We start from the raw sequence: 26,136 nt of genomic DNA, 5'->3' as shown, positions 1-26,136 counted from the left end.
GGCACTGTGAGGTAATAAGCCAGTAGCTAACAGAATGAATTGTAAACTAAAGTGTTAGCGTCATGGTTGCTCAGTGGTTACTAGCACATTCGCCTCACAGCCACTGGTTTGGCCAGTTGGCATTTCTGTGTGGAGTTTGCATGATCCCTTTGTGTTCGCGTGGGTTTCCCCAGGGTGCTCTGATTTCTTCCACAGTCCAAAGACATGCGCTATAGGTGAATTAAAGAAATTAAATTGGCCATAGTGTATGAGTGTGTGAATAAAGGCTGATTTATACTTCTGCGTCAAACGTCGGCGTATGCTACGGCGCTGACGCATAGCCCTTCGCGTCGCTGACGTGCACCTCTCAAAAATTGTAACTACACGTCGCAACGACGCGTAGCGCAAGCTCTGTGATTGGTCGGCTTGGTAGTGCTGACGAGTCCGGGCAGGACCGAGAGCCGCTCGAATGGCGCAAGCCTGATGGAGCGATTGTTTACTAGCATGGAGTCCTGTGAAGGAGCTCCAGATGGAAAGTTTTGTTTTGTGTTTACCTCATAGTTAAAGTTGTTGCACGTCCGCCGGTTCCTGCCTCAAAATGAGCGAGTTTGAGCCACTTGTACATCCAGGAAGTGTACAGGAAAAGCAAAACAGCAGAGAAGAAACTCGACACCTCTACCTTTACACCTCACTGCCAACTAGTGTTCTGGAAGTGTTAATTCAGACCAACAGAGACAGGGCGCAGAAGTATAAATGCACAGCTACGCGCGTTGCATGCGGCGTGGGTCACGCCGGTCACTTGACGCAGAAGTATAAACCAGGCTTAAGTGTGTATGGGTGTTTCCCAGTACTGAATTGTGGCTGGAAAGACATCCGCTGTGTAAATACAAATGCTGGAATAGTTGGCGATTCATTCTGCTGTGGCGACCCCTGATAAATCAGGGACAAAGCCGAAGGAAAATGAATGAATAACTAAAGTGTTACCAAACCCCTTCTAAAGCTAAAACACAACAAAATTTAAAGCATAATAGCATACCTGGAGAATCCCTTTCCGCAGACCGAACATACGTAAGGTTTGTGGACACCTCCATCATGCGAGCGTACGTGATACGTCATGCGGTCTTTCCTCTTGAAGCGCTGCTGGCAGATCGGACACTCGAAGGGCTTTTCGTCCGAGTGCGACAGCTTGTGCCTGTTCAGATGATAAACGTCCCGGAAGGCCTTGCCGCACATTTCACAGCCATGGTTCTTCTTGACGGGCTTGGGTGGTTTCTTGGGGGCGCTGTGCTGAGTCACGTTAGACATGGACGTTGGTGACATGACAGTCGAAGCAGAGGAAGTTGAAGTAGTGGCTGTCGAAAGGATTCCAGCAACAGTGGAGATGTACGAAGGGTCGCCGGTGCTTTCACGAGACATGCTGGAAATGAGCGGGACCATTGTGGGCGCCGCCTGTGCCGTTTTTTTGGGTCTGGATACCATTTTGATGCCGGTGTGGCAGGACTCGTGTCTGCGGAGGTGGTAGCTGTCGCGGAAGGCCTTGTTGCAGTAGCCGCAGATGAAGGGCGTTTTGCTTTTGTGCTCTTTTTTGACTACAACCATTGGACCAGCATTGCCGCCACCACCTCCTCCACCTGTCCCGCTGACGACATTGTCTTTGAGGAGGTCTGCAGCGCTGACGGGGGGTTTGTGGTCCAGGGGAATGGGCATCACAGGCTTCTGGTCCTGTGGCTCAGAGTTCAGCAGCGGCAGCAGGCTGTTTGGGGCCACCTGGTGCTGGTGGTGAAGGGCTTCATTAGCCTGCTGAAAGGAGGAGACAGAAGCGGAAGGCAGGGTTAGAAATGTTCTTGCATGTACAAAAAAAGTTAATTACAGTATTGAACAAAATTATGGTTTATAGCCATAAGAATAACATTGTAAATGTAAATGGTAAAGAAACCCCAGGTCAAAATTAAGGTTTATAGGCATTAGGATGGCTTTGGAGATGTAAATGGTAAAGAAACTCCTCGTCAAAATATGATTTAGAGCCGTTAGGATGACACTGTACACGTAAATGGTAAAGAAACCAGAGGTAAAATTAATGTTTAGGCATTAGGATGACATTATACATGTAAATGGTAAAGAAAGTTGTTCTGTGCTTAATAAAACAAAATAATAAAATAAAGTAATAAAAACTAAAAATGATAAAAATAAAACGAATTAAATAAAGAATATCTAAATAAAACAAAATTATAGCAGACTATTATATCAAACATTAATTTATAAAAAAAAACTGAATAAGTAATTTAATTTTTATATATTTTTTTATTTTAATAATATGAAATATTTAAGTAATAAGGAAAGAAATATTTAAATTTGTTTACAAAATAAAATTAAAAGCAGTTAATCAAAACTGTGTCATCAATTATACACACATATCTATACACACACACACACACCTTTAATACTACTACTACTACTAATAATAATAATAAAAAATTGGCATTTCTGTGTGGAGTTTGCATGTTCTCCCCATGTTCGCTTGGGTTTCCTCCGGGTGCTCTGGTCCTACAAGCTCAAAGACAAGCGCTATAGGTGATTTGAGAAAGCTAAATCGGCTGTAGTGTATGTGTGTAAATGAGAGCGTATGGATGTTTCCCAGTGATGGGTTGCAGCTGGAAGGGCATCCACTGCGTGAAACATATGCTGGACAAGCTTTAAGTTATGATGAACACAGTTTCCATAATTATACTTTATTAACAGAAAAAGGTCTATGGTTCTGCATACAAGGACTTAATCTTGCTGGAGTTGATAGCCGTTTCACTTTACTTCAGGACGCATTAATGCCGCTCTGTAAGTCTATTTAAAACATTCATAAATATTCCTAGCAAATCTAATAAATGTTGGAGACATACTCACTACATAAACGTGCTAAATCACACTTCAGCCGCGTTTATTTGAGGGCGGCAAGAAAATCTGCACTTGAGCAGGGTATATTTGAGGGCGCGCAATAAGTTGTGCACGAAAAGAGGAAATCAGCGCTGGAGCAGAGATTGACATGCTCGTAGGCCATTACATGAATGCGATCTCGACTTAATACTGCGCCCACGACATTTGTCAATGAAATAACGCCACATGTAGTGGTAGATCTGTGTAAAATGCCCAATAGAGCCTGCTGCCACAGCTGAAAAAAATACTAGAGGAAACACTATGATGCCTTTTTTTTCTGGAATATATTAGAAAGGAGGAGACCGAAGCGGAAGGCACGGTTAGAAATGGTCATGCATGTACAAAAGATGTCAAAAATGGTCAAAATAATGATTTAAAGCAATTAGGATGACATTGTAAATGTAAATGGTAAAGAAAGTTTTTCTGTGCTTAATAAAATAAAACAAATTCGGTTAAAATAATTAAATAAAATATATCTGAATAAAAACAAATTAGCAAATTATATTCAATTAAAAACAAATGCATAATGAAGTAACAATATTAATAGATCAAGAAATATCCAAGTTCATTTACAAAAAATTAAGCAATCAATCAAAACTGCATTATTAATTATATAATATAACACAAAATTATTTTCAGATGATTTTAATAACAAACACATGTAAAAATTGACACTAGAAAACTTGTTCACACTCGTTTTACTTTTTACAAAAGCCAATTAAGTAAATTCACTGAGACTTATTTTATTTTGCATTGTATAATGAAGCCCAGGGGTCTGTTCTTCAGGATTTTGGATATTGACGATTTGGCATGATCCAGGATTGTTTCATTCTGCAAAACTCATCTGAGACTTGTTGTCATAGTAACAGTTCTAGTAGCTCAAACCTGCTCGGGTGCAGGTTCATTTCATTTAAACAGGATTAGATCTGGTCAGTTCAAGCAAAGATAATACTGAAAGTATGTACCAAATGCTGATAATTTCATACAGTAGTTATATACACTTGGGAAAATAGTAAATATATTCTAAATATAAAGTAAAAATATATATATTAATAAAACTTAAGCAATCTGTACTTACACAATAAAAGTAAAAGACTGCCACCTGCTGCTGGTTCAAAGTGAAAATTTATTCATATGAACTTTTTAGATGCAAACGTGTACACGCAATATTCAACTTTTTTAAAAAAGGATAATAATTTATGCAGTGATGCATGTGTTTTGATCGCTAATATGCTGGTGATTGACACCTTTACCGATATCAAAATGCTTTTTTGATGCAAAATTTAATGATTGAAATCGATAGATCTGTCCTTCACAACACATGCAGCGATCTCAGATCAGTTCATCCAGACGTTTTAATCTGATTCGCAAACTTGTTTGAAAAAACCAAATTAGCAAGAGATCAGTTATCAAGATGAACAGATCCAGGATCTGACAAATAATCTTAGATCATTTAAGTGAGGTATGAAGAACAGACCCCTGTAGTCAGACAGTCAATCAATCTATTAATCTATCAATCTGTCTGTCTATCTATCAGTCCTTCTGTTCGTCTATTCTTCTATCTGTCTATCCATCTCTCTGTCTTTTTATCTATTTCTGTCTTTTTTTTGTCAATCTATATTTCTGTCTTCATCTATCTATCTATCTATCTATCTATCTATCTATCTATCTATCTATCTATCTATCTATCTATCTATCTATCTATCTATCTATCTATCTATCTATCTATCTATCTATCTATCTATCTATCTATCTATCTAGTTTCTTTGTTTGTCTGTCTGTCTATCCATCATCTATATTTCAGTGTTTTCTCTCTCTCCGTCTATCTATCTGACTGTCTATCCATCCATCCGTCCGTCTGTCTATCTTTGTCTTTTATCTATCCATCTATGATCTATATTTCTGTCTTTTTGATCCATCTATATTTATGTTTTCTCTCTCGGTCTCCTCCTCTCTATCTATCTGACTGTCTATCCATCCATCCATCCATTCATTCATCCGTCCATCCGTCTGTCTTTTATCTATCCATCTATGATCTACATTTCTGTCTTTTCTATCCATCTACATTTCGGTTTTATCTATTTATCTATATTTCTGTCTCTTTCTCTCTGTCTGTCTCTCTGTCTGTCTGTCTGTCTGTCTGTCTGTCTGTCTGTCTGTCTGTCTGTCTGTCTGTCTGTCTGTCTGTCTGTCTGTCTATCTATCAACATTTTAAAATATTTATAAATACACTGCACCTTTAACATGCCTCATGTAAAATAAAATAAAAACACATAGCAATAAACCATTAGCAGCAGAACTAATGAAAAAAAATGAGCTGTAATATAACTACATATTTGCTTAAACAGCCACAGATGCGAGAGCTCAGCCTCAAATGCTGATCTTCACTTTTACTTGAGTTTTTCCTCTGGTAAAGAAAAAAGGCATTTCTCAGGAGAATTTAACTCTGGGGCTCCAGTGTGTTTGAACACAGATGAAAAACTCTGATCTCTTCAGTTATAGATGAGATCCTCCATCTTTCATTGAGTCGGTGTGTGTGTTTTCTGTGTTCCTATCAGCACTTCCGGCAGCCTGTGGGGTGACTAACGATGAGCAGAAGTTCAGGAATGAACACACGAACGCTCACGTTACATACATACAAACACACACTGGACACGACAGCTGGCGGGAGGAAGAGGCTCTCCATTGAGAAACATCTCATTAAATCAAATGAGTCAAGTTTCCCCTCTTCAACCGCAGAAACGCACGCTGGGCTAATGACTGGATTCAGAAGTCCTGATTTCCAATGATTCACGGCGTGATCAGAAATGTCATCTGGGCCCCAAACTAATGACACAGATTTACACTGCAGTCGTGATAGAGCACACGCTGGCATGAGCAGCGGGTACAGGGCAGCGTCTGTGTGTTCGCTCTGATTAACTGAACTCAAAAACAACAACACCGCGCCGCCACCGCTCAGGAATCTAAATCTGTCTGCCGTAAACCGATATGCCGAGATGCTGCCGGTTCTTCATGTGACTGCAGAATTAAGGGTAATGCAAGATACATGATTCAGCGGCTCAGGAACAAACTCAGCTAAAGCTGTGAATGAGATGACAAGGACAGGGAAAAAAACTGAGATACAGCACTTAAACTTCAGAAAGAGCTCTGTTTGATGGACAAAATGTGCTTTTTAAAAGCTGATGACCACTATATTGGATAGTCAACAATATTCTGCATAACAGAGAGTCAGATAAACACTGTAAAACATGCTGGGTTCCTCATAATTCCTTCATGTAGTCCAGTAGTTAACTTGCCTTAATTGTTTTTATAAATTTAAGTGGATTAAACATATAACATTCAAGTTGTCCCAAAAAAACCCACAAAGGGCCCTATGTGTTTATCGCGATTTGTTGCTATTTTCAGACCAGCGTAACTGTAATTTTCACATTTTGTGTCACATAGTTTAAAAAGTAAATCCATTTTTGCTATTTTGTGCACTCATAGGCATGCTATAGACTTCGCTATTGACTGAGGCCGTACTCACACTAGGTACAGTTGCCTCGAACCGGGCCAAAGCACGCTTGTCCCCCCTCCCATCTCCCCCGACGGCCACGCTCACATCACAAATGGGCCTCTGCGCCTACGTCATCGCTGCTGCGCTGTTCAGTGAGAAGCGCTTTCTCACTCAGCAGCACAGTGGAGATTTCTCTAGTTATATCGTTTCAGTCGTTTGTTATGCAGTGACATGCAATCAAATAGAAGTATAATTGCAATCTATCATATTAGACAAATTTATTCACTGGTAAAATCAGACATTTGCCATTATTAGATTATATTCAACAATATTTAGGCTAGAGTAGTTATACTGACACTGTAAACATTTATTTTCATGCGCAACTGTGGGTTCGCTATGAAAGAAAAAACATCAAATGCTTGCCGTAATCATAACTCTAAAATTTGATTTGATCATTTAAATGAAGTGCACACTTTCGGTTTCATTTTGACTGCTAAGTGCTTGTTCATACTTCCCGCGCGGCTCCCAAATGATCACTCTGTGCCACAAACAGAATATTATTTACAACTGTATTACCCGTTTCTCGCAACATATGCAGGTTCTGTTCACTAAAGTAGACGCGCGTCTTTCATTACGTAGAGCGCGCGCGCGCCCTCTGTGTGATAACAGGTCACGGTCAGCAGCTCACGTCATGTGTGATTTCCCGGCCGCGAAAACATCATTATATGAAGACAAAAATGACATTTTTAGGTGAATTATACCTTATAAATACATTATGTGATTCATTCATTTGGAGGTGTCAATGTCACTGAGCAACGTATGTGAAACAATAAAAAGACTCAAAACAATAAAAAAAGACTCAAAAGTGCAGCCGCCTTTTCTTCTCTCCTGAACTTGAAAATATGATTGGCAGAATCGTAGAAATGCTGGATTAAGATCGTCTAGGGGGTCGAATCGAGATCGTGATCTTTTAACGATTAATTGTGCAGCTTTACTTTATACATGAAAAAAAAAAAGAATTAAAATGTAACAAAAATTATTATTTTCTACATAAAAACCACTGCCTCCACGTCGAGGGTCTTTTTTCAGTTTATTTATGACAATTTTCATTTGTACAATTTTTTATTAGTAGCTGATTATTTATTATATGCATTTTTATATTTGTTTTATTAAAGACAAGTTTATAATCTGGGAGGCCATGAAGGCATTTATACGGGTCAAATCTTTTTTTTTTCTGGTAAAAAAAGAAACTATAAAAACAAGTTACAATTACTTGAAAAAGAAATAATGTAAAGCATTACAACAGAAGTATTACAAACATGGAGATAAGATCGGGAAAGTGCTAGCATGGCAAATAAGAAAAGAAGAAACTAGCAAATCTATACCCAAAATATATTTATCCGAAAATAAAATGATTAAACACCCCAAAATAATTAACCAAGAATTCTTAGATTTTTATAAAACTCTGGTAATAGAGGAAGCAAAGATTCAAATGTTTTTAACTGAATTTTAAATAAAAAGTTTAGATTTGTCCACCTGTTGGGCTTTGGAGACGTTTGCATCACCATATGGGGCATAAGAATAGCATGCGTGTTTGGATATAACTCAGTTGTTTGAACACACTTCATTATTATTGTTCATTTATTTGTTTGCTGGAAATTAGAACTGAATTTAGAAATAATTTTGAAACAAATCTTCGCACAGACAAAATTAGTCTAATGTCTTCAGTGGAGTGCGTAAAACACCGTTTACTTCATAAAAGATGCCTAATCATGTTAGTGGTGTTAAAATGCCGTTGCTTGCTTCCACCTCGAGCGATTTCATCATGACAGACATTGCAAACGGCTAACTTTACGTCTTTCTTGGACACTTTGAAAAAGACGGGGGAACTCATTTTGCCACTGGTAAGCTCTGCTCTGCTGTTGATTTCCTGTGCGCTGTGCACGTGTGAAAAAGTCGTGACTCAACTGACTCTTGAAGGGAATGGGAGATGGGAGTGGTTTAATGCACGTTATGCTCAAAACACACTCATAACTTATTAGTATAATAAGCACAACCCTGTTAGACCATGTGCCTGGTTGCAGAACGGTCACAATCAGATCCCCAAACTATTCTAAACTTATATTTTTTTCTATTTCTTCTGCAGTCCATTTACATTTAAGTCTTTGAGAATTTAAGTTTCTATGCTTTATTTGTAATGGATGGAATCTTTGTATGACAGAACTGGCATCTTAAAAATCATGAATTATTCAGGATAAACAAGCTCTGTAAAAAAAGCCAACTACAAATAGCAATTATGATAAACAAACATGCCATTTTTTTTTAAATTCAGCATCACAATTTTTATTTGTTTATAACACTAAGAAAATGTTAAGGACAAATGTACAGTTAAAATTCAAAGTTATTGGCTATCTTAAATTTTTTTTAATAAATATTAATTAAATATTTAAAATATTTCCATATTTAAATATTCAAAACACATTTTAAATCATTCAGATTGATTCACTATAATGGTAATACCTATAATAATTCAAAATTATGTTTTACATTGACCTTATTCTTTGCGTACAAGCATGCACAGCCGTTGGAATCTTTTTGCCTCGACACTTCCGGTCTCATTCACTTGCATTAATTTTTTGGCGTTAAAAACAGCTCTTTATGCTGCTTCATAATGCAAAATGATATTTTCTTATTATGTTACAGTTCTTTTTATGTATAGTCATGAACACACTTAATTTGACTTATTTATTTTCGATATATTATCATCCATAAAATTAAAATATTTTTAAAATGGTCCAAAACTTGTTAATAGAAGAAGTAGTTTGATTGTTTTCTGCCATTTATTATTCCTTGTTATTTTGCCCATAGGAAATTGAATTAAAAGTTCTTAAACAAAAATCGCAAAAACATGTCAATAGACATGCCATACCAACACTGCCTTTCTACACAGTCAAAAAGTGCATAGGTTCCCATTACACACAAATTGTTTACTTTCAGAGTGTGCAGATGTGTTAACTGGGACGGAGCCAGCATGAACACATAGAGAAACCCACCTCACATGCCTGGAAGCAGAGGTGGATGTTTGTGTGTTTGTTTACCGAGGTGTCTCGGACAGATGGACGCACACACACACACACACACACACACACACACACACACACACACACACACACACACACACACACACACACACACACACTTGGATTTGTTTACAGAGCCAGGGGGCAAAAACTTAGACACTCACTGCTAAACAACATCATAACCACCTGGCCCGGCACACACTGATCACAGAGCCACAACTTCAGGATAAACTACAGCCAAGAAAATATATAGACATCGCAAACACATAACCTGCCATGCTGAGACTTTGTAAATAAGCAAATTAATCTTTGATGGTCCTAACGAACTGATTTGCTGAAGTGAATCAGGCTTCTCAAGCCCAAGGGCCTTAAAATGCCCAATAAAGGGCGGCAAACGCCCTGTTCGCTCACTATTGATGTTCAATGGAGCATCTAAAAGAGGCAAAGCCCCCAAGAACTGAGAAATAGCCCCAACCCAGCTTGGGGAAAAAACAGCGCACACACACACAACTAATGACGAAAAATCATACGGAGATTTCAAACTAGAACTAGATTAGCGAAAGGTCAAAGGTGGCTTTATTAGTGTTTGTCCCCTGAGGGCTCATATTCTCTTGCCCTGTTGATTCACAGAGGATAACAAACGCATGTAACATGAAGGATTCAGGAATAAGAATGTTTTTAGTCATTTAAAGCATCTAACTTCATAAAGAGTTTTAGTATGCTGAAGGTAAACCAGATTTGTCTTCAGATAAAGTAGCCATCAATACACATAGTCATAGTATATTGATTAGCGAGAAAAAAATCAATTAAAAAACTTAAATGGATTTAATCAGACAACTATGACATTGAGATAATTATTCGGTGATAATGACAGCTGTTTGCATCACTTTTTAGTGAACTACACCTCTGTGTAGTAAACAGAGCAGGTGAAAATATCACAAAGGTCTTACTCCAAACTCACTTCATAAATTAGGGCAAGTGTTTAAAATAAACCCTTATCAATTGATTCACATATTCATGCGATTAATAGTCATGATGAATCAATAGCTATATTTTCATCCACCTATTTTTATGCACATTTTGGATATGTCCTTAAAAAAATCAATTGATGCACACACTAAGATGCGCATAGGTTTTGAAAATGCGCATAAAAACTTTTGCTCATAACTAAATTCCAAGTAGGATTAACCCTTTTTTCAATAATAAAACATGCACATGAACTGCGATGGAAACACTTTTACCGAACAAATACCAGTATGCGCATTAAAAAGACATGTGATTTTGTTATGAGAGATCATGAGATGGTAAAAGTGTGTGTGAATGGAGAGACCAGCAGGCTGAGCACACTGTAAAACATCTGAAATGTTGTTCTGGTTATTCTAAAAACCATATTAAAGTTATTATATTATTAAATACCTCCAGAATCAAGAGCGTCTGTGCTCCTTGTCTAATGCCTTCAAACACCACCACCACACTTTCATTGCATGTTCGCATAGTCGTCTGAGTCGCAAGTTATTTATTAACTTAAAAAGAAGACACAAGCAGCTTCTCCAACCACAGCAAATTCTCAAAACGCTGCTTTATTCGCTTTTCTTTTATGCGAGATTCCAGTTTTGCCCATAAATTTTATTCACATTTTCAAATGAAAACAGCTAATAAAAGAACTAAAAAAAAACTTTCATAACTTTCAAACCAAAAAAAACTTCATAATGCAACACGCTGAGGGCATTTCCTGGGTTTCTTCTTTGTGGTTGCTTGGAGTTTCTATGCGAAAGTGCACCCTGGCCTTCAGATCCCACAACCGTGCTTCCCTGACAAGATGTGCATGACAATAATGGTTTTGCTTGATTGTCCCAGACATTTTGTTAGAAATACTCATATGCTTACATTTTTGTTTTGATGTTTGCTTATATAACTGCTGTTATCAATTATAGCACCTCTACGCTAATTGTTTTCTTTGTTTTCCATTTCCACTTGGGGATACCCATTCTGAGGCCTCTACAGATTGTCAGTGTCATTGATGCGATCCGAGACCTGTGAAGAGATGATGCAAACCATATAGGACTTCTAAAGGTCTCTATATTGGGGGTGTCACGATTTCGATTTTTAATGGAAATCGATCGAAGTTTATGCTCAATTTCGATTATCGAATCAAAAAATAGAATCGTAGATGCTGCCACGCACCCATGTCACGTCAGCTTGGCTTGCCAAGCTGGAAAAAACAGGCTTGTTGAAGTGCTTGTTAAACTGCAGAAACAGGAGACCCATCGACAGAACTTAAACCCTCTCCTCTTTCAATGAAGTCGCCGGTGTGTAAGCATTTTGGATTTCCAGTGAGTTATGTTGACAACGTTCGTGTTGTCGACAAAAAACACAGTTTTGCAAGCTCTGCTATGTACGTATTACGTACGGTTCGTCCGATAGACAACACCGGCATCGCGATCCACCGCCACCCCCGTTGCAAATCCGCTCGCGAAAAGTTCACACTTAGGCCCTGTTTACACTGTCTTTGTTTTTAAATGGCATTTTAGAACGACAATGATTTGACATCCACAGTGGCGTGTAGCATTTATGAGCAGCCCTCCTTCCTCTCTACCTCTGAAACATCACGTGACCACACAGACACAGTCGCACACACAGCCATGCCCTCGAGACAGCGGGTCCAGGCAGTCAGAGGACTGCTTCAATCTTTCACTCACTTGTACTTTGTCATTTTAGCGAACACCTCAGATACTGTTGGCTGGTTCCTGTTGGTTGTGCGTCTTTTTTACCGACGCCATTATAACGACACAGATCACTGCCTATTCACGAGTCCCGCAGAAAAAGTGATTGACAGGTGGTAATTATGTGTGTATCTTGCCTTTATTCATTTACTGTATGATTTATTTATGGGTAAAACAAAGACCATGCACGTCTGGTAGTTTAAACGGTAGGCTACAAATAATTAATTGGTCATTAATGAATTATTCATAATCGAAAATTGAATCGAATCGTGCCTTTAGAATCGAAAATGTAATCGAATCGAGAATTTGGAGGATCGTGACACCCTTAGTCTCTATAGCCCTGGACCAGGCCGTATACAGAGTAGATACTGTGGTGGTCATGGAGAAGTGGAGAGCGTGAGACTGATTGATGAAAGACCCCAGTGAAAGAGGAGTCTTTGCACTGATCCCATGGGCCAGCCTAAACACCCGTCGGTGACCTATTCACACCTGCAGCTTATCCACGATGGATGTTCAGCGTTCTGCAGCCTCCGACACCTAGATTGCAGCTCTGCACAGGAAGTTAGGCCAGAGGAGAAAGGGTTATGCCCAACTGAGCCAGGTTTCACCCGCGTTTTTTCCTTCACTTTCGTCAATTGGTGAAGTTTGTTCCTCATCACTGTAGTGACTGACTTGCTTGGTTTGGGACTTGTGGAGCTGCACGTCGATGGATTTGCTCTTCAGCATATGGACTTTCAGCAATGAAAATTAAACCACACTGAACTAAACGAAACTGAACTTTAACTCTGAAAACAGTTTCAATTTACTATAATCTTCCATGTTAAGCTGCTTTGACGCAATCTACATTGTAAAAGTGCTTTACATGAATTGAATTGCCTTTGTGATTTTATGATTATTCACCCAGCTTTACAAGTGAGCCATCATTTTTACATCCCCTTAAAGACTCTCACTACTTCTCTTACTCCTCAAAACATTCATTGGCGTTTGCAAATCCCATTTCCAACTGTAGTCATGCCAATATTCGGAATAACTGCACTTTTGCTTATGTGCTATTATAAATATAAGAATTCTATTTATGAATACAGCGTTCATTTTTGTTTTATAACTGCATTCTGACAGGCCTCATCAAACAGTGAATGCGTTTGTAGTCTCAAACCAAGCTTTGGTTATTATTTTTTCATACAGTGACTGACATATAGGTCTGCACAATATACTGAAAGTGATCATTACTGTTGATAATACTATATTCAAAATACATATTGCAGAGAAGTACAATAAATTAAAGACATTTTATGTGCTTAATGCATTATTTGTTTATCTAAATCCGACCAACTGTGGGGACTTTACTCTTTTATCCTCACCTCTGTTGGGTGAACCTAGACCTGAAAATAAATTCTGCGGGGAAAATGACAACAGCCAATGAGAATAAGAATTTCTGCTTTGGTTTTCAGGCAGTAGTGGTGTTTCAAATCAAACTGTTTTTTTAAACAGATTTAATTAGCTTAGAAAAATATCTATTTATTTCAGCATAATGATCATAAAATAAAAAATAAATTAACAGAATTGCTAGTTAGTTATATCGAAAGAAATATTAATAATCGCAGCACTTAACAACATTGCATATTGCATATTTTACCAGTATTGTTTAGCCCTACTGACATACTCAACATTCATCCACGATGAAATCCAAAACACTTATTTAAAAGTAGTGGTGTGACGGATCCCAGTTGATCTGTTATTCGTACAGATCACAACCCACGATTCGGAATACAACATGACCCGCGGACTCATACATTTTTTTTACTGGTAGATTAATTCTACATTTGTGAGAGATTGGCTCTCACGACATTCAAATTACATGTAGGAAAGCATTTAGTCTTTCCTGTAACATATAATGATTAGATGTGGTGGGTTTCTTAGGTTATCAAAAGTGTTTTTCTGTCACTACTTGTTAAGCCGCCATTAATGCATTCAGTGCAAGTGCACAATTAATCATTAAAAGATCAGGATCTCAACACCCACGCAACAAATTATGAATGATGTTGATTTAAATACGCTTATTAATCTTTGAATCGCTGCATTTAAATTTGAGTTTGAAAAGCGCAAAAATCAAGAGAGAGATTCAGTCTTGAAGTTATGAAGTTACAAGCAGCCAAATAACACAGAAGTACTGTGATGACAGTTAATAATTTAAATAAAACACCTAATGTTTATGGTAAATTATACAATCACCATCATATACATTTAACGGCGCTCAAAAATAAAAGTTGTAAGCAGCAATTACATTATTCAACCAATAGGTGGCGACAACCAGCCATCAAAAATATGCCACTGAATAATTCTTCAAAAATGATCATCTAGCAATGAAACATGAAGCTTTATGAGTGAATCACTGAATCATTCATTAAAAAATTAGACTAAAAACAAATATGGGTTGTAAAAATTATATTGTACAATTATAACTGTAAGCGTTATCAGCAACAGTAGTAGTTGCTGTGTAGTTACAGTGAATTTTTCACAGTACTGAATATTTTACCATTTATTTTAATTCAGCTGATTATTTCTCCATTCTATTTTTTTTTAAAATTAAATTATAGTTCTTGGTTCTGTTTGTTAAAACCAAAAAGTTTCCTGCGGTACTCTTTTTGTAATTATTGAAAATCAAATTACATTTGTCTCCTCCCATTCACAGCTGATCCGAAAAATGGTCCGATCCATGATTTAAAAAAACAATGTGAACCAAAACGTGAGATTTGTGATCTGCTACATCACTAATTAAAAGTAGCTGCAGCATTACAGTTAAAGGTATACACAAAGCAAATATATTCAGATAAAATGAACCATCAAAACCAGCATCGTCTGCGAAAAGTATCCGTTATACCAACATGTAATTTAGCATATGCTCAATCAGAACCAGGAGATGTTGTTGGTCTCAGCAGACGCAGTGAGGAAAAAAAAAAAAAAAAGGAGGACACCGCAATTAAGATGCGCACAATCACGGAGAGGGCAGGGTTAAATACCTGACCTCTCTCATTCAGCGTCATCCATCCATCTCGCAGGGCTGACCGGCACGCAGGCAGACACAGGACAAGAAAAATGAACGCTTCTTTCTGCTCCTTACTTCATCTGCTCTATTGTGATGGACACAAATCGGAGCGGGGATGCCCTCGCGGATCCGCAGGGGGTCTTTGTGCGGGAGTCTTCTCCGATTTGGTTCCTCTATTCATGAGGAGAACTGCATATCTCCACACGCACACACACATGCGCACAAACACACACACACCTGCTCTCTAAACTCTTCCTATAGCATCCCAGCCATCATCCCCAGTATGTCTAGACTAGGCCGCTGCATGCGTGAGTGTGTGTGTGTGAACTTTGTGTGACGCAGAATGACTGTAGCCCTGCTGCGTCTTCACGCCGCTCTGACAATTTTGATACAAATCGGCTCTGAAGGCTGAGGTCAGTGTAACGTAAATAACAGAGAAAACGAGTTCAGGGAGAGAATAAGTAGTTTTGAAAAGCCAGCGGCTGCACAATGGAGATCCGCAACGGGTCTGGGCTGAATGCTGAAACACATGGTAATTCATTTTTTTTAATAAAGCTTTCTTAAAATCTGAATTTGAAAAGGAACAGCTAAGAAGAAAGGGTGATTAAATGGGCAAAAAAAAACAGTACAAAGGGAACAGAGCGCTTGTGGGAAGGCGAACAGCTCATAACACTACACAACCCAGCTGTTTACAACTATTAGACCCTAAAGGACAAATCCCGGCGCATAATCTCTCGGCATTTCACACATAATTCACAAGCGCATGAAGGTTGCGTTTCACTGGGACTAGAGGTGGGCGTTATGACCACGGTCTTACATCATGCCATGAGTAATTGCAGATCACAGCGACTGTAAATACGTCAAAATATTTTCTGCTGGAAATTCAGCCACATAACAATGAATATATTAAATATTCATCATTTGGCAAGTGTTTATGCAAATATTACAATATTTATAATGTGCATGAATATAGTAGCATAATATAAAAAACAAAAGGCTAAATTAAAATAAATTGTGTTATGTACAATGTTATTACATATAATGTTAATTATTACCACAACACTAAAGAATGTTTGTTCATAAGTAATCGATAAGATTTAAGTCTAGAAATATGACTGAATTATTACTAGTAATATAAACTATTACTAAATATTATGAAATTTTGTCTATCTATTGTTATAAAACATTGAAAAAATAAATAAAAAATTTATAGTAATATATGAAAAATCTTCTACTCAAAAACTACAAGTTTATACAAGTAGTTTAAAACTATAGGGGAATTACCAACCTACTTCACACCGGTTCAACAACGCATACCGGTTGCAATAGCAAACATATCAGGTTGTGCAGTAGGATGCCAAAATCGAAAGACCAAAAATAAAAAACTAAAATTTTACTGTACACCACACTGCTTTTAATGCCAACCGCAGACGTCTTTGGCTAACAGCCATCAGAAGACCTGAATGGAGTGAGGACCTAATTAAAAATGCTCGACTCAATTCTCATCTCATACCAGGTAAGTTCACTCTATGCTGCTAAATATGGTTAATTAAACTGCAGACACTGAATGCTTAGACTAAAATATAAAAATGTAAGTTCACATACCCTGCCATACAGGTGCAGTTCGCTGTCAGAATGCAGTTGTTTGGTTTGATGATGATTAACCAGTTCTTCTTTCCTCGTCTTTGGCTAGGTAGAACCTCGGTTTTTAGCACTACAAAGTTTTGAATCTGGTAATCATGGCACATTATTTCTTGCACATAGCCACACAGAACAAAATTGTAGGCATCCAAAGACGTGTAGGCCTTAAACATCTCTCTTGTAAAATCATTTGGAGTTTCAATGAGATTATATTTGGGGCTGGATGCTTGGTCATTTTCGTCTTTTCCAATATCTATTGGGAGGGAGCTATCACAAAATGACCTGTCAGATGAACGCTTCTCACTTTAACATTCATTTTGCCCAATAACTGCGCTTATTACTGGGTGACAAGCTGTAATAATGTTGAAAGCATTATGTAAATAATATATATAACATGTAATCAAAATAACTTATTTCTAAAACAACAACAAACTCTGTACTGCATCTGATGCCATTCCCTCGCTGTAAATGCTAGCGCTCCTGTTTTTTTTGTGCATCCTCGACGCGTGCGCATCCTGAAAGTTTACAAACCAGTAATTCACCTATAACTTCTATATAAAATATAGGTAAATAAAACAAATACAACAAATGATCCATTTTTAATAATATTTTACATTTTGTATTAACATATACATTAAGGCTGCACGATATTGAATCTAACATTCCAATATTTTTGTATTCTGTGATATGAATACAAGAGGAGTTGAATAACTATTTGGAAAGAATTGATCGATTTACATTGATTGTGATTAGGGCTAGCCCAATAAACCATTTATTAATGAATCGCGATAAAATTTATGTCAATAACAATAATACGCTCTGGACTTGTTACTCTATATTGATCTAAGTGCCAATCACACATCAAAAATGTACAACAATGGGAGTCTACAAGTTTGCTTATATTAGAGATGTACCGAATTTATGCCAATGAAAATTTATTGGTCGAAAATGTTATGCTATTTTATGGACTTTCCAAATTTTGTGGTTTCAGTCACTAGCTATGTTTCCATCCAAAAATGCTAACTAACTTTATGCGCAAAACTGGATTATCGCATAAAAGATGTGTGAATAAAGCAGCGCTTTCATCCAACAAGTTAAAGCAAACAAAATCATCACTTCCTGATTATCTGGCGCCAAATATCAACAGTAAAAAACGGAATTTGCTGCGGTAGGAAAAGCTGCGTCAATCTTTTCTTTATTTAATAAATGACTTGCGCCTCATAAGGCAATCCTGACACGCAGTGAACACATGGTGGTGTTTGAAGGCGCGAGATGCTGAGCACAGACGCTCTTGATTCTGGAAGTCATTCATAATATAAATAGCCCTAATAAGGATGATTCTATCGGGGATTGTATAAAATATAATTAAACTATCTACAAGCATAAATAAATACAATGAACCAAAAGGTACAAATAAAAAAAAAAAACAGCATTTTATTGTTTTCCTGACAGTCGAATTGTAATTCAGGTATACAGTAATTGAATAATCAAATTGTAAAACTTAGGCCTAAATGCTTTTAAAACCCTCTCACAGTCACAGGCCTCAAAAAACACTTGCAAAATGATAAATTCTAATCCAACTCAATTTTGTGTATACTTGTGATGTGACTATTGTGAATGATCACATTGCGATATCAATATAGAATGATATATTGTGCAGCCCTGTTATACCCAGAATATGAATTTGATGAACTGAATGATAAAATATGTTTTTATTAGATGAATGCAAATCATATGAGTGATAATTATGTCATTTAACAAATTAAAAAATAAGAAAAAAAAAAAGTTTAATTATATTAGAAATACAATACACATTAAAATACTAAAGAAAAGTGTACTGTAAAAATCTTATGGTTAATCTTTTAAAGCCACGTCTTTGGACAAACGATAAAGCACATTGGTGTTTGCACATTTATACTGTTTTCAAGACATACAGCATCATTCAGCAGCCCTGACCATGACATAGCATGAAGCGCATCCTGCAATTTACGTTGCAGCAAACATTTCCACTGTAGTGATGAGTCAACTGACTCCAAAAACATTCTCCGATGAGCAATGGCTGCTCACATCCCAGACACTCTGACATCACCACTTTCATCCATCATCAAAAGTTACCCTTCAAAACCAGTAAAAATGAAAGTCTAAAGAAAGCCATTCTGAACAATTAGGGCCAGGTATGGACAGGCACACGTCTCGCCTGTGTCTGATCAACAAATAAAGGATGTTTTATGAGTCAGCGTCGTGAGTCACAGACCTACCTCAGCTTTAAGATAAATGGATTACAGGAATTCTGCTTTCTCGAGGCTACACTGGGCCATTATGGGTCATGAAGGCAGACTAGCCGTCCAACAAGAGATTAGTGAGGTCAACTAGTTTCAAAATCAGGTCTCGATTTTGAAGAAGTGCATCTAGAAACACTTGATGGATTTGCGCTGCCACTAAACACCCACTGATTCACACTTATTCTGCGGTCTAACCAAGTTCATGACTAAACCTTGAAGTCACCACATTTACCATGATATTAGACCAAAAACACAACCGCTTGACCTATCAGAGTAAAACAGCTGCTGTATCTGACACCAGATATGTTTCCAACTGAAAATGTGAAATAGACTTGAGTTGGAATATTGTAAAAAAAAAAAAAAAAAACATTTGTAAATAAAGAACCGTTTTTATCCAATGAGTTTAAATAGAACAAAATCGTCACTTTCTGATAAACTAGGGCTGGTCGATTGTAGGAAAACTGTTTTGGTCATAATTGTAATCATGATTATTTAAAACGATTATCGATTAATCGAAAAGCAATCGAAAACGGCATTCAGAACCTATAATCAACTGAATTTTTCAAGGTTAATTTTTTTTGAACACTTACCGCGGGGGAAGTCACGTGACCCTGCTCCGTTACGTTACATGATTTCGCCAACATGTAGAGCATGGACAACTTAAACACTGAGACAAGTGAGCAACTTGTACCAAAGAAAAATGCACATCTACTGTATAAAAATTGTCAGCAAAAATAAAGATAATCGTTCATCAATCGCAATCAAATTAAAATGTTGTATTAATCAAGATTTTGATTTTAGGTCGAATCTCCTAGGCTATAAGACCAAAAAGTTTTGAAGATATATAGTTTTAGTAGTAAAGTATTCACCTTGCAAAACAAAAATGTTATTACAATGGGCATAACAGCTTCCTGTGAACTGCCCTTCCATTACAAAATCACCACGTTTAAGATCTGTTATCTTAAAAAAATAAAGAATCTTCACTGCCTGATAGATATACAATATGAAGTGGGTCTCAAACCGGACAAGAAGTACTCCGTTAAATTTCATTTTTCCCTGCCATCTCTCTAAAATATGAACATTTATTTTACCCCAGTATTTTCAATGGAGTTTCTGCCACTTTCTGCTTTAACAACTAAATCAATTCTTAGGTTTATTTAACAGATTGTTTTCTTTTTTAAATTACTATGTCAATGCCATTTAAAATAGTTAAAATAATTTAAAATAGTCACAGAAACCTTTCACCGGACATTTACCCTTGGCTGAAAAACACTAGCTGTGCATATAGCCTAGTATAGCAAGAAAAATATTCAAATGAAAAACTGTGCTTGAAGCATCTTCACTGTAACAATTAAACTTTATTCATTTCCTATTAAAGCTTCAAAAATCTTTCAGTAGAGAGCAGTGAGTGATTTTATCTTGTTTGATTAATAGTAAGAACAGTCAGCAACAGCAATATAGCGCACTTACATTAAGAATTGCCAATACCAATTTATGGTTTCACTTTCACTATTTCTGTTCAATTACATAGCAATTTAGCAAACAACGGTTAATGTGAATACTCACCAAGCGCAACTTTTTTAAAATAAATTTTTACATGTATTTGAGCATTTAGGCGCTTACCTTAAGCTAATAGATTGTTGTATGTGTGTGTTCTGCTCGTCCGAGACTGAGCATATTGCACATGCTTTTAAAAACATAAATCAAATGCAAGTCAATAAATGCAGCACTTGGCATGCTGCAAAATATTTCATTTCAGACTACTTGGAAGGGGGCGGGATATGATATCATAATCGTTTGAGGCAAAAACGAAACTGAATTTCAATTAATTGCACAGTCCTATGAAAACTGTCACTAAATATCAATTAGAAAAAGTGAATTAGCTGCAGCAGGCCTTTATTTCTTACATAATTAATTTTAATTACTTGCACAACAGAAGACAAAGACTAAACGAACGACAGTTCTGGAGAACAGTACTGAACCACTTTGATGACAGACTTTGGCTGAGGGATATTAGAATGGCCAAAACAACATTTCAGATATTTTACAACGTGGTCAGTCCACTGCATTGTCTATTTTTATCATCACTTGATCTGTTAAAACAAAATCATATTACTTTTTTAATGTGCATGCTGGAATTTATTTGGTAAATGAGTTTCCATCATAGTTTATGAACATTATTTCTTTTGTTCAGTTGTGTGTGCATACGTGTGCATATCTGAGTTTCCATTAAGTGCTTTTTAATGTCATATTTCAAATTGTCAATAAAAATTGGTGGATGGAAACAAAGCTGGTTTCACATAAACTCTTTTGTATAATAAAAGAGAGAGAAAAATCCTATTAGAAAAAAAGCATGAAATGACTTGTGCAGCAATTCAAGAGCAAAATAAAAACTAAAAAACTAAAAAATAGCATATCACAATTAGGGCAGCATAATATTGGAAAAAAAACGACATTTTGTTTTTATGTGATATATATTGCGATATTATGAATATACTTTCACAAGAAGAATATTTGGAAAGAATTCCTAATTTTACATTGATTTGGATGATTTTGTACAGAAGTTGATTTGCATAAAATGTACAAAAATTATACAAGATCAAATAAATTAAGGCACAAAATGTTATTAGGACAATTAAATAAACAGTGCTTAATCGCTTTCGGAGAGTCTAACACTATTAAGGTACAGAAATTCAATAATACGATGTAACAATGTATAGTCTTCATTCTATAAATAATTAAACAATTAAGTGACAAATGAAATACATTTCTTTTGCACAAATGGCATAAAATCACTTTAAATCTAAGTTACTAGCCCTAAAAACTCTTGCATTTTTTTCTTCACATAATTAGATTACAGTTATTATGATCCCACTTTTTGGCAATGCAGATTCTGTGATGGGACTATTGCAGATTTTCACATTGCAATATTGAGGCTAAAACGATATATTGTGCAGCCAATATCTCATCCAAGTACTGATATCTCATATCCTGATAATGAAATATCCAAATATACAAAATATTTACTCATTCATGTGATCCATTTCCTCACTTGTGTAGAACTTCAGTGCAAATGTTTGGTTAAAACGTAAAAATAAAATGTATTACTAAAATACAAAACATTCCTAAAACCTAATTACAGGCCCAACATTAAATATCGCAACACAAAATCTAAACATTGTACTTGCAAGCATGCAACTTTTTCACCATGCTGTTAGCCATGTTTCTGCCAGTGTGTAAGATTGCGTACAAACAAATAATGAAAAAGTATTAACGTAAACAATATATTCATCATTACATTTTTAAAAAATGTACTTTTTGCTGCTTGTTCAAACTACTTATTTAAAATAAGCAGAAACAACATTTTTTTTTTTTGGGAAAACTTAATTTTTCTATGTTCAGTCCACTTAAATTTATTAAATTACCTTACAGATAGCATGAATGAAGTGTGGAACCCTGCCTTTTTTACAGCATACATAAAATATTTTCAGAATTTGTATGTTTCCAGATATTTCTACAGACATTATTTTAGTCATTTATTAAAATATAATTCACACTGCAATTAGCAGTTATAAATAAGACAACGAAGCAATTAAAAAAAACTAATAATTACAATAAAGAGTTACAACTCATCCACACAGCCCATATGCCTAAACATGTGCTAAACACAAAGCATGTAATCAAACTCAATTTATTCTCTGACATGTTCCCTGGAGTAATTTATAGTAGTATTACATACTGGAAGAACTCTCACTGACACCAAAAAGGCATGATATAACATCTTCAACAATATGCAAGCATTCAGATGAAGAAAAACACACGCCAGGAACCAGGTGCAACACAAGCCAAAAGCGCTTTGTAAAAAGTCTAATGAAAAGCAGAATGTTAAACTAAGCCTAGAGGACACACAACTGACTAAGAAGGCAAAAAGCAGTCAAGCTGAACACCCCATAAAGTGAGGTTACGTGTGAACCAGTCATCAGGATCTGACTCACTGGAGCAGCTTATTATATTATGTCTGATTCTTTGTGTACAAAAGAGGATAGATAAATATGCAGACAAAAGGAATATATAATTGGGTTTAGACTTGAGAAGTTGGTCTAACTTTGCATCAGCTAGCTAGTTGAATAAATAAATAACTATTTATATATTAATAACTTATAAATAAACACACATTTCTGCAAAACATATACAAGTACAACCCCTTCTATCCATTTCTCCGTGAATATAGACAATATTTTTTGGTGCATTTAAACAAAACAGTTTATTTAAACAGTTTTATCCATTAAAATAAGAGATTGGTCATCTAAAATCACAAGGATTATGAGTAATTTAAATACATGTAAATATAGGAGGTATTGCATTGCAAAATAAAATAGATCAAATATAAAAAAAAATTAAATTATTATTTTTCTCTTGACTTTTTCTCTTTATTAAAATTTTATTTCATATTTTTTCTGACATGTTAATTTTAGTGTACTATTTTTGGACTGTGATCTTAAGTTTTGGTAAATTAGACTTATTGTATATTATTGTAAAGCATCCTGTAGACAGGGGTGATTTATCCAATAAGCAAGGTAAGCAGCCATTTAGGGCCTCATGAATTCTGAGGGCCCACCAAAAAAATACATAGAAGTATAAATAATACCTATAAATTATATATAACATTGTTTTCTATCATATTTTGTACGATGAGGGTCTAACAATTTTAATTTGAACGTAATTATTACATCTGCGACTTCAATCTTGGAGCAATCAAATCAGTAAAGATTTAATTTTAGTATTACTATTAATTTGTATTATTTTTAGTTGTAAATTCATCCGAATAAAAGAAATCGTTTCAAAAGTTTTACAAGGTGCTTTACGTGTTATTCTTATTTTGCATTTAGATAAAATGTAGAAAAGGAGATCGAATGATAAAAGAAAAAAAAAAACTGCTAAATATTTTACAAAATAAATTAAACCACAAATGGTGCATTTTAAAACTTTTGGGCCCCATGGCATTGCTTATGGCCCAAAAATCACAAAATCTGCCCCTGCCTGTAGAAGATATAAATTTTATAAAGAGAGATCTGTGAGGGGTGTACACATTTACACAGGGCAAAAATAATTACATTAAAAACAAACATGTTATACAAATTGCTACTCAACAGAAAATTAATAAAATAAAACTAATAATAAAATACTTAGAAAAAAATATTTTCATCATATAAAATGTAATAATAATGAAAAACATGTCTAAATTTTTAGATGTTATTTTATTACAACTACTCAAAGTTATAAAAAAAATCAAATTTTATTTAAACCTTGCTAATATTTCCAGATTGTCCAAGACCATGTGAACCTTTTAGACTTAAAGATAAAGCAGTTGATGGCTGACTGATCAACACATATAGAAGAGAGAGATACATGGAGAAACAAGTAAGATTGCCTGATAGTTAAGAAAAAAAAAAGAGCAAAAGATCTACAGAGGAATGAACACAGAGATGGACGAAGAGAAGAAAATATCTAAGGGGGAAAAGATGGATGCAAGAGAGATGGAGATAGACACAGAAGAGCTGAGAAATATAGCGGGATATGCGGAGTGGAGACAGACAGAGGAGTAAACACAAGAAAACATCCACAGAAGAGAGGCAGAGTAGCACAGTGGTGTGCAGAATGCTATTTGTACAGCAGTAGAGTTCAATAAAAGATAGTGAGAGTGTGGTAAACAGAGATTGAGTGCTACTACATCTATCGAGGGAGCGCAGCTGGGCGCCCGGGACTCATCTACTATTGTTTTGCTCCAACTGCTCCGTTTCAAATATCTCTGTTTGTAAAGCAAACTGAAGCGGGCAGGCCGGCAGCATGAGTGAGCAGCAAGCGGGCTGCGGATGTGTGTGTAAATGTGTGTGCGTGTTTCAGAGAGAGAGAGAGAGTTTCTCACCTGGAATAAGAAAGAGCTCCAGCTCTGCTCCATCATCGCGTCTCACTCACAGAAACAAAGCGCTCAACATGGCAGAGCGAGACTTCCGCCACCCCGCGGGACGTACCACTCACGGGAAGGGGGGTGGAATGGAAATTAAAATGATTCGTTTAATAAAATACTACTCAGTTCTACAGTAATAACAAATGTGAATACATATGTGAAGTGTACGAGTTACAATACAAGCTGGGTGTTATTCGAGCGTATATGATACAAAGTTTTTAATTGAATGTTTAATAAAGCACCCCTGTTTTTCGATTGCATCTCGACAGACTCTCGGGACGCTCCAAAAAACAGGAGTGAAGTTGATGAATAGCTCGGAACTGTCGCGAGACTCGTCATAACTCAGTGCGCGAGATTGACTGACTGCGGGTTTATCTGCATTTATGCAATTAAACGCGCTTTTTTCTGTATATAAAGTATATTTTCACACTTTTTATTACATGATTGTGCATTTTATTGCATTACTGTTGTCTTGTTTAGTGGTGTTGATTTTGATTTATTTGATTATTTTGAGTCTTTTCACTAAAATGATTTGTTCAGTCATTCACTTGACTCCTCCAGTGTGTTCGGTTATTGAATCACTTGTTCAAACAAAATAAGACTTTTCTGAAGTAGCAGGCTCATTGAATGTTACTTCACCCCAAATTGAGCATTTTGTCATCTTTTACTGACCATTTAGCCTACTTACTTCAAATCTTTATGATTTTCTTTAAGCTGAAAACCTGTAACCATTGGCACCCATATATAGATCCACTTGAGAGTGAGTAGTCTAAATAGTCGTACAGATTATAGACTCACAGCAAGAAAGTCACTGGTTTGAGTCCTGGCTGGACCAGTTGTCATTTCTGTGTGGAGTTTGCATCTTCTCCTGGGTTTCCTCCGGGTGCTTTGGTTTCCCCCACAGTCCAAAGACATGTGCTATAGGCGAATTACCGGTTTGTAAACATTCAGGATGCGCGCGCATCAAGGTTGCAGAAAAAAACCCCCGGAAGCACT

The 26,136-nt window shown here is 36.3% G+C and overlaps 1 protein-coding gene and 1 long non-coding RNA gene across 10 annotated transcripts in view; both read right to left on the bottom strand.

Moving 5' to 3' along the window:
* Nucleotides 1-25,154, bottom strand: part of vezf1a (vascular endothelial zinc finger 1a) — a 48,461-nt gene extending 23,307 nt beyond the window's left edge. For all 9 annotated transcript variants that reach the window (XR_015501425.1, XR_015501426.1, XR_015501427.1 and 6 more), the window contains exons 1-2: nt 25,099-25,154; nt 1,016-1,779 (exon numbers count right to left, since the gene is read on the bottom strand). Coding sequence is in view for 6 of the 9 variants with exons in the window: in XM_087271213.1 (XP_087127339.1) it covers nt 1,016-1,779; nt 25,099-25,134 (800 nt within the window). In the remaining 3 variants the exon portion in view is untranslated. The remainder of the gene's footprint in view (nt 1-1,015; nt 1,780-25,098) is intronic.
* Nucleotides 11,455-17,405, bottom strand: LOC141376437 (uncharacterized). The gene is made up of 2 exons (XR_015501482.1): nt 16,855-17,405; nt 11,455-16,708 (listed from the first exon to the last, which is right to left on the bottom strand). It is a non-coding gene; the product is annotated as an uncharacterized LOC141376437 (long non-coding RNA).
* Nucleotides 25,155-26,136: the final 982 nt, after the last annotated feature.

This window comes from Danio rerio, chromosome 10, assembly GCF_052040795.2.
Source record: "Danio rerio strain M-AB ecotype USA chromosome 10, GRCz13ab, whole genome shotgun sequence".
NCBI classification, from domain to species: domain Eukaryota; kingdom Metazoa; phylum Chordata; class Actinopteri; order Cypriniformes; family Danionidae; genus Danio; species Danio rerio.
Note: the sequence above shows the minus strand (reverse complement) of the source record. Positions and strands in the feature narration are given on the sequence as shown.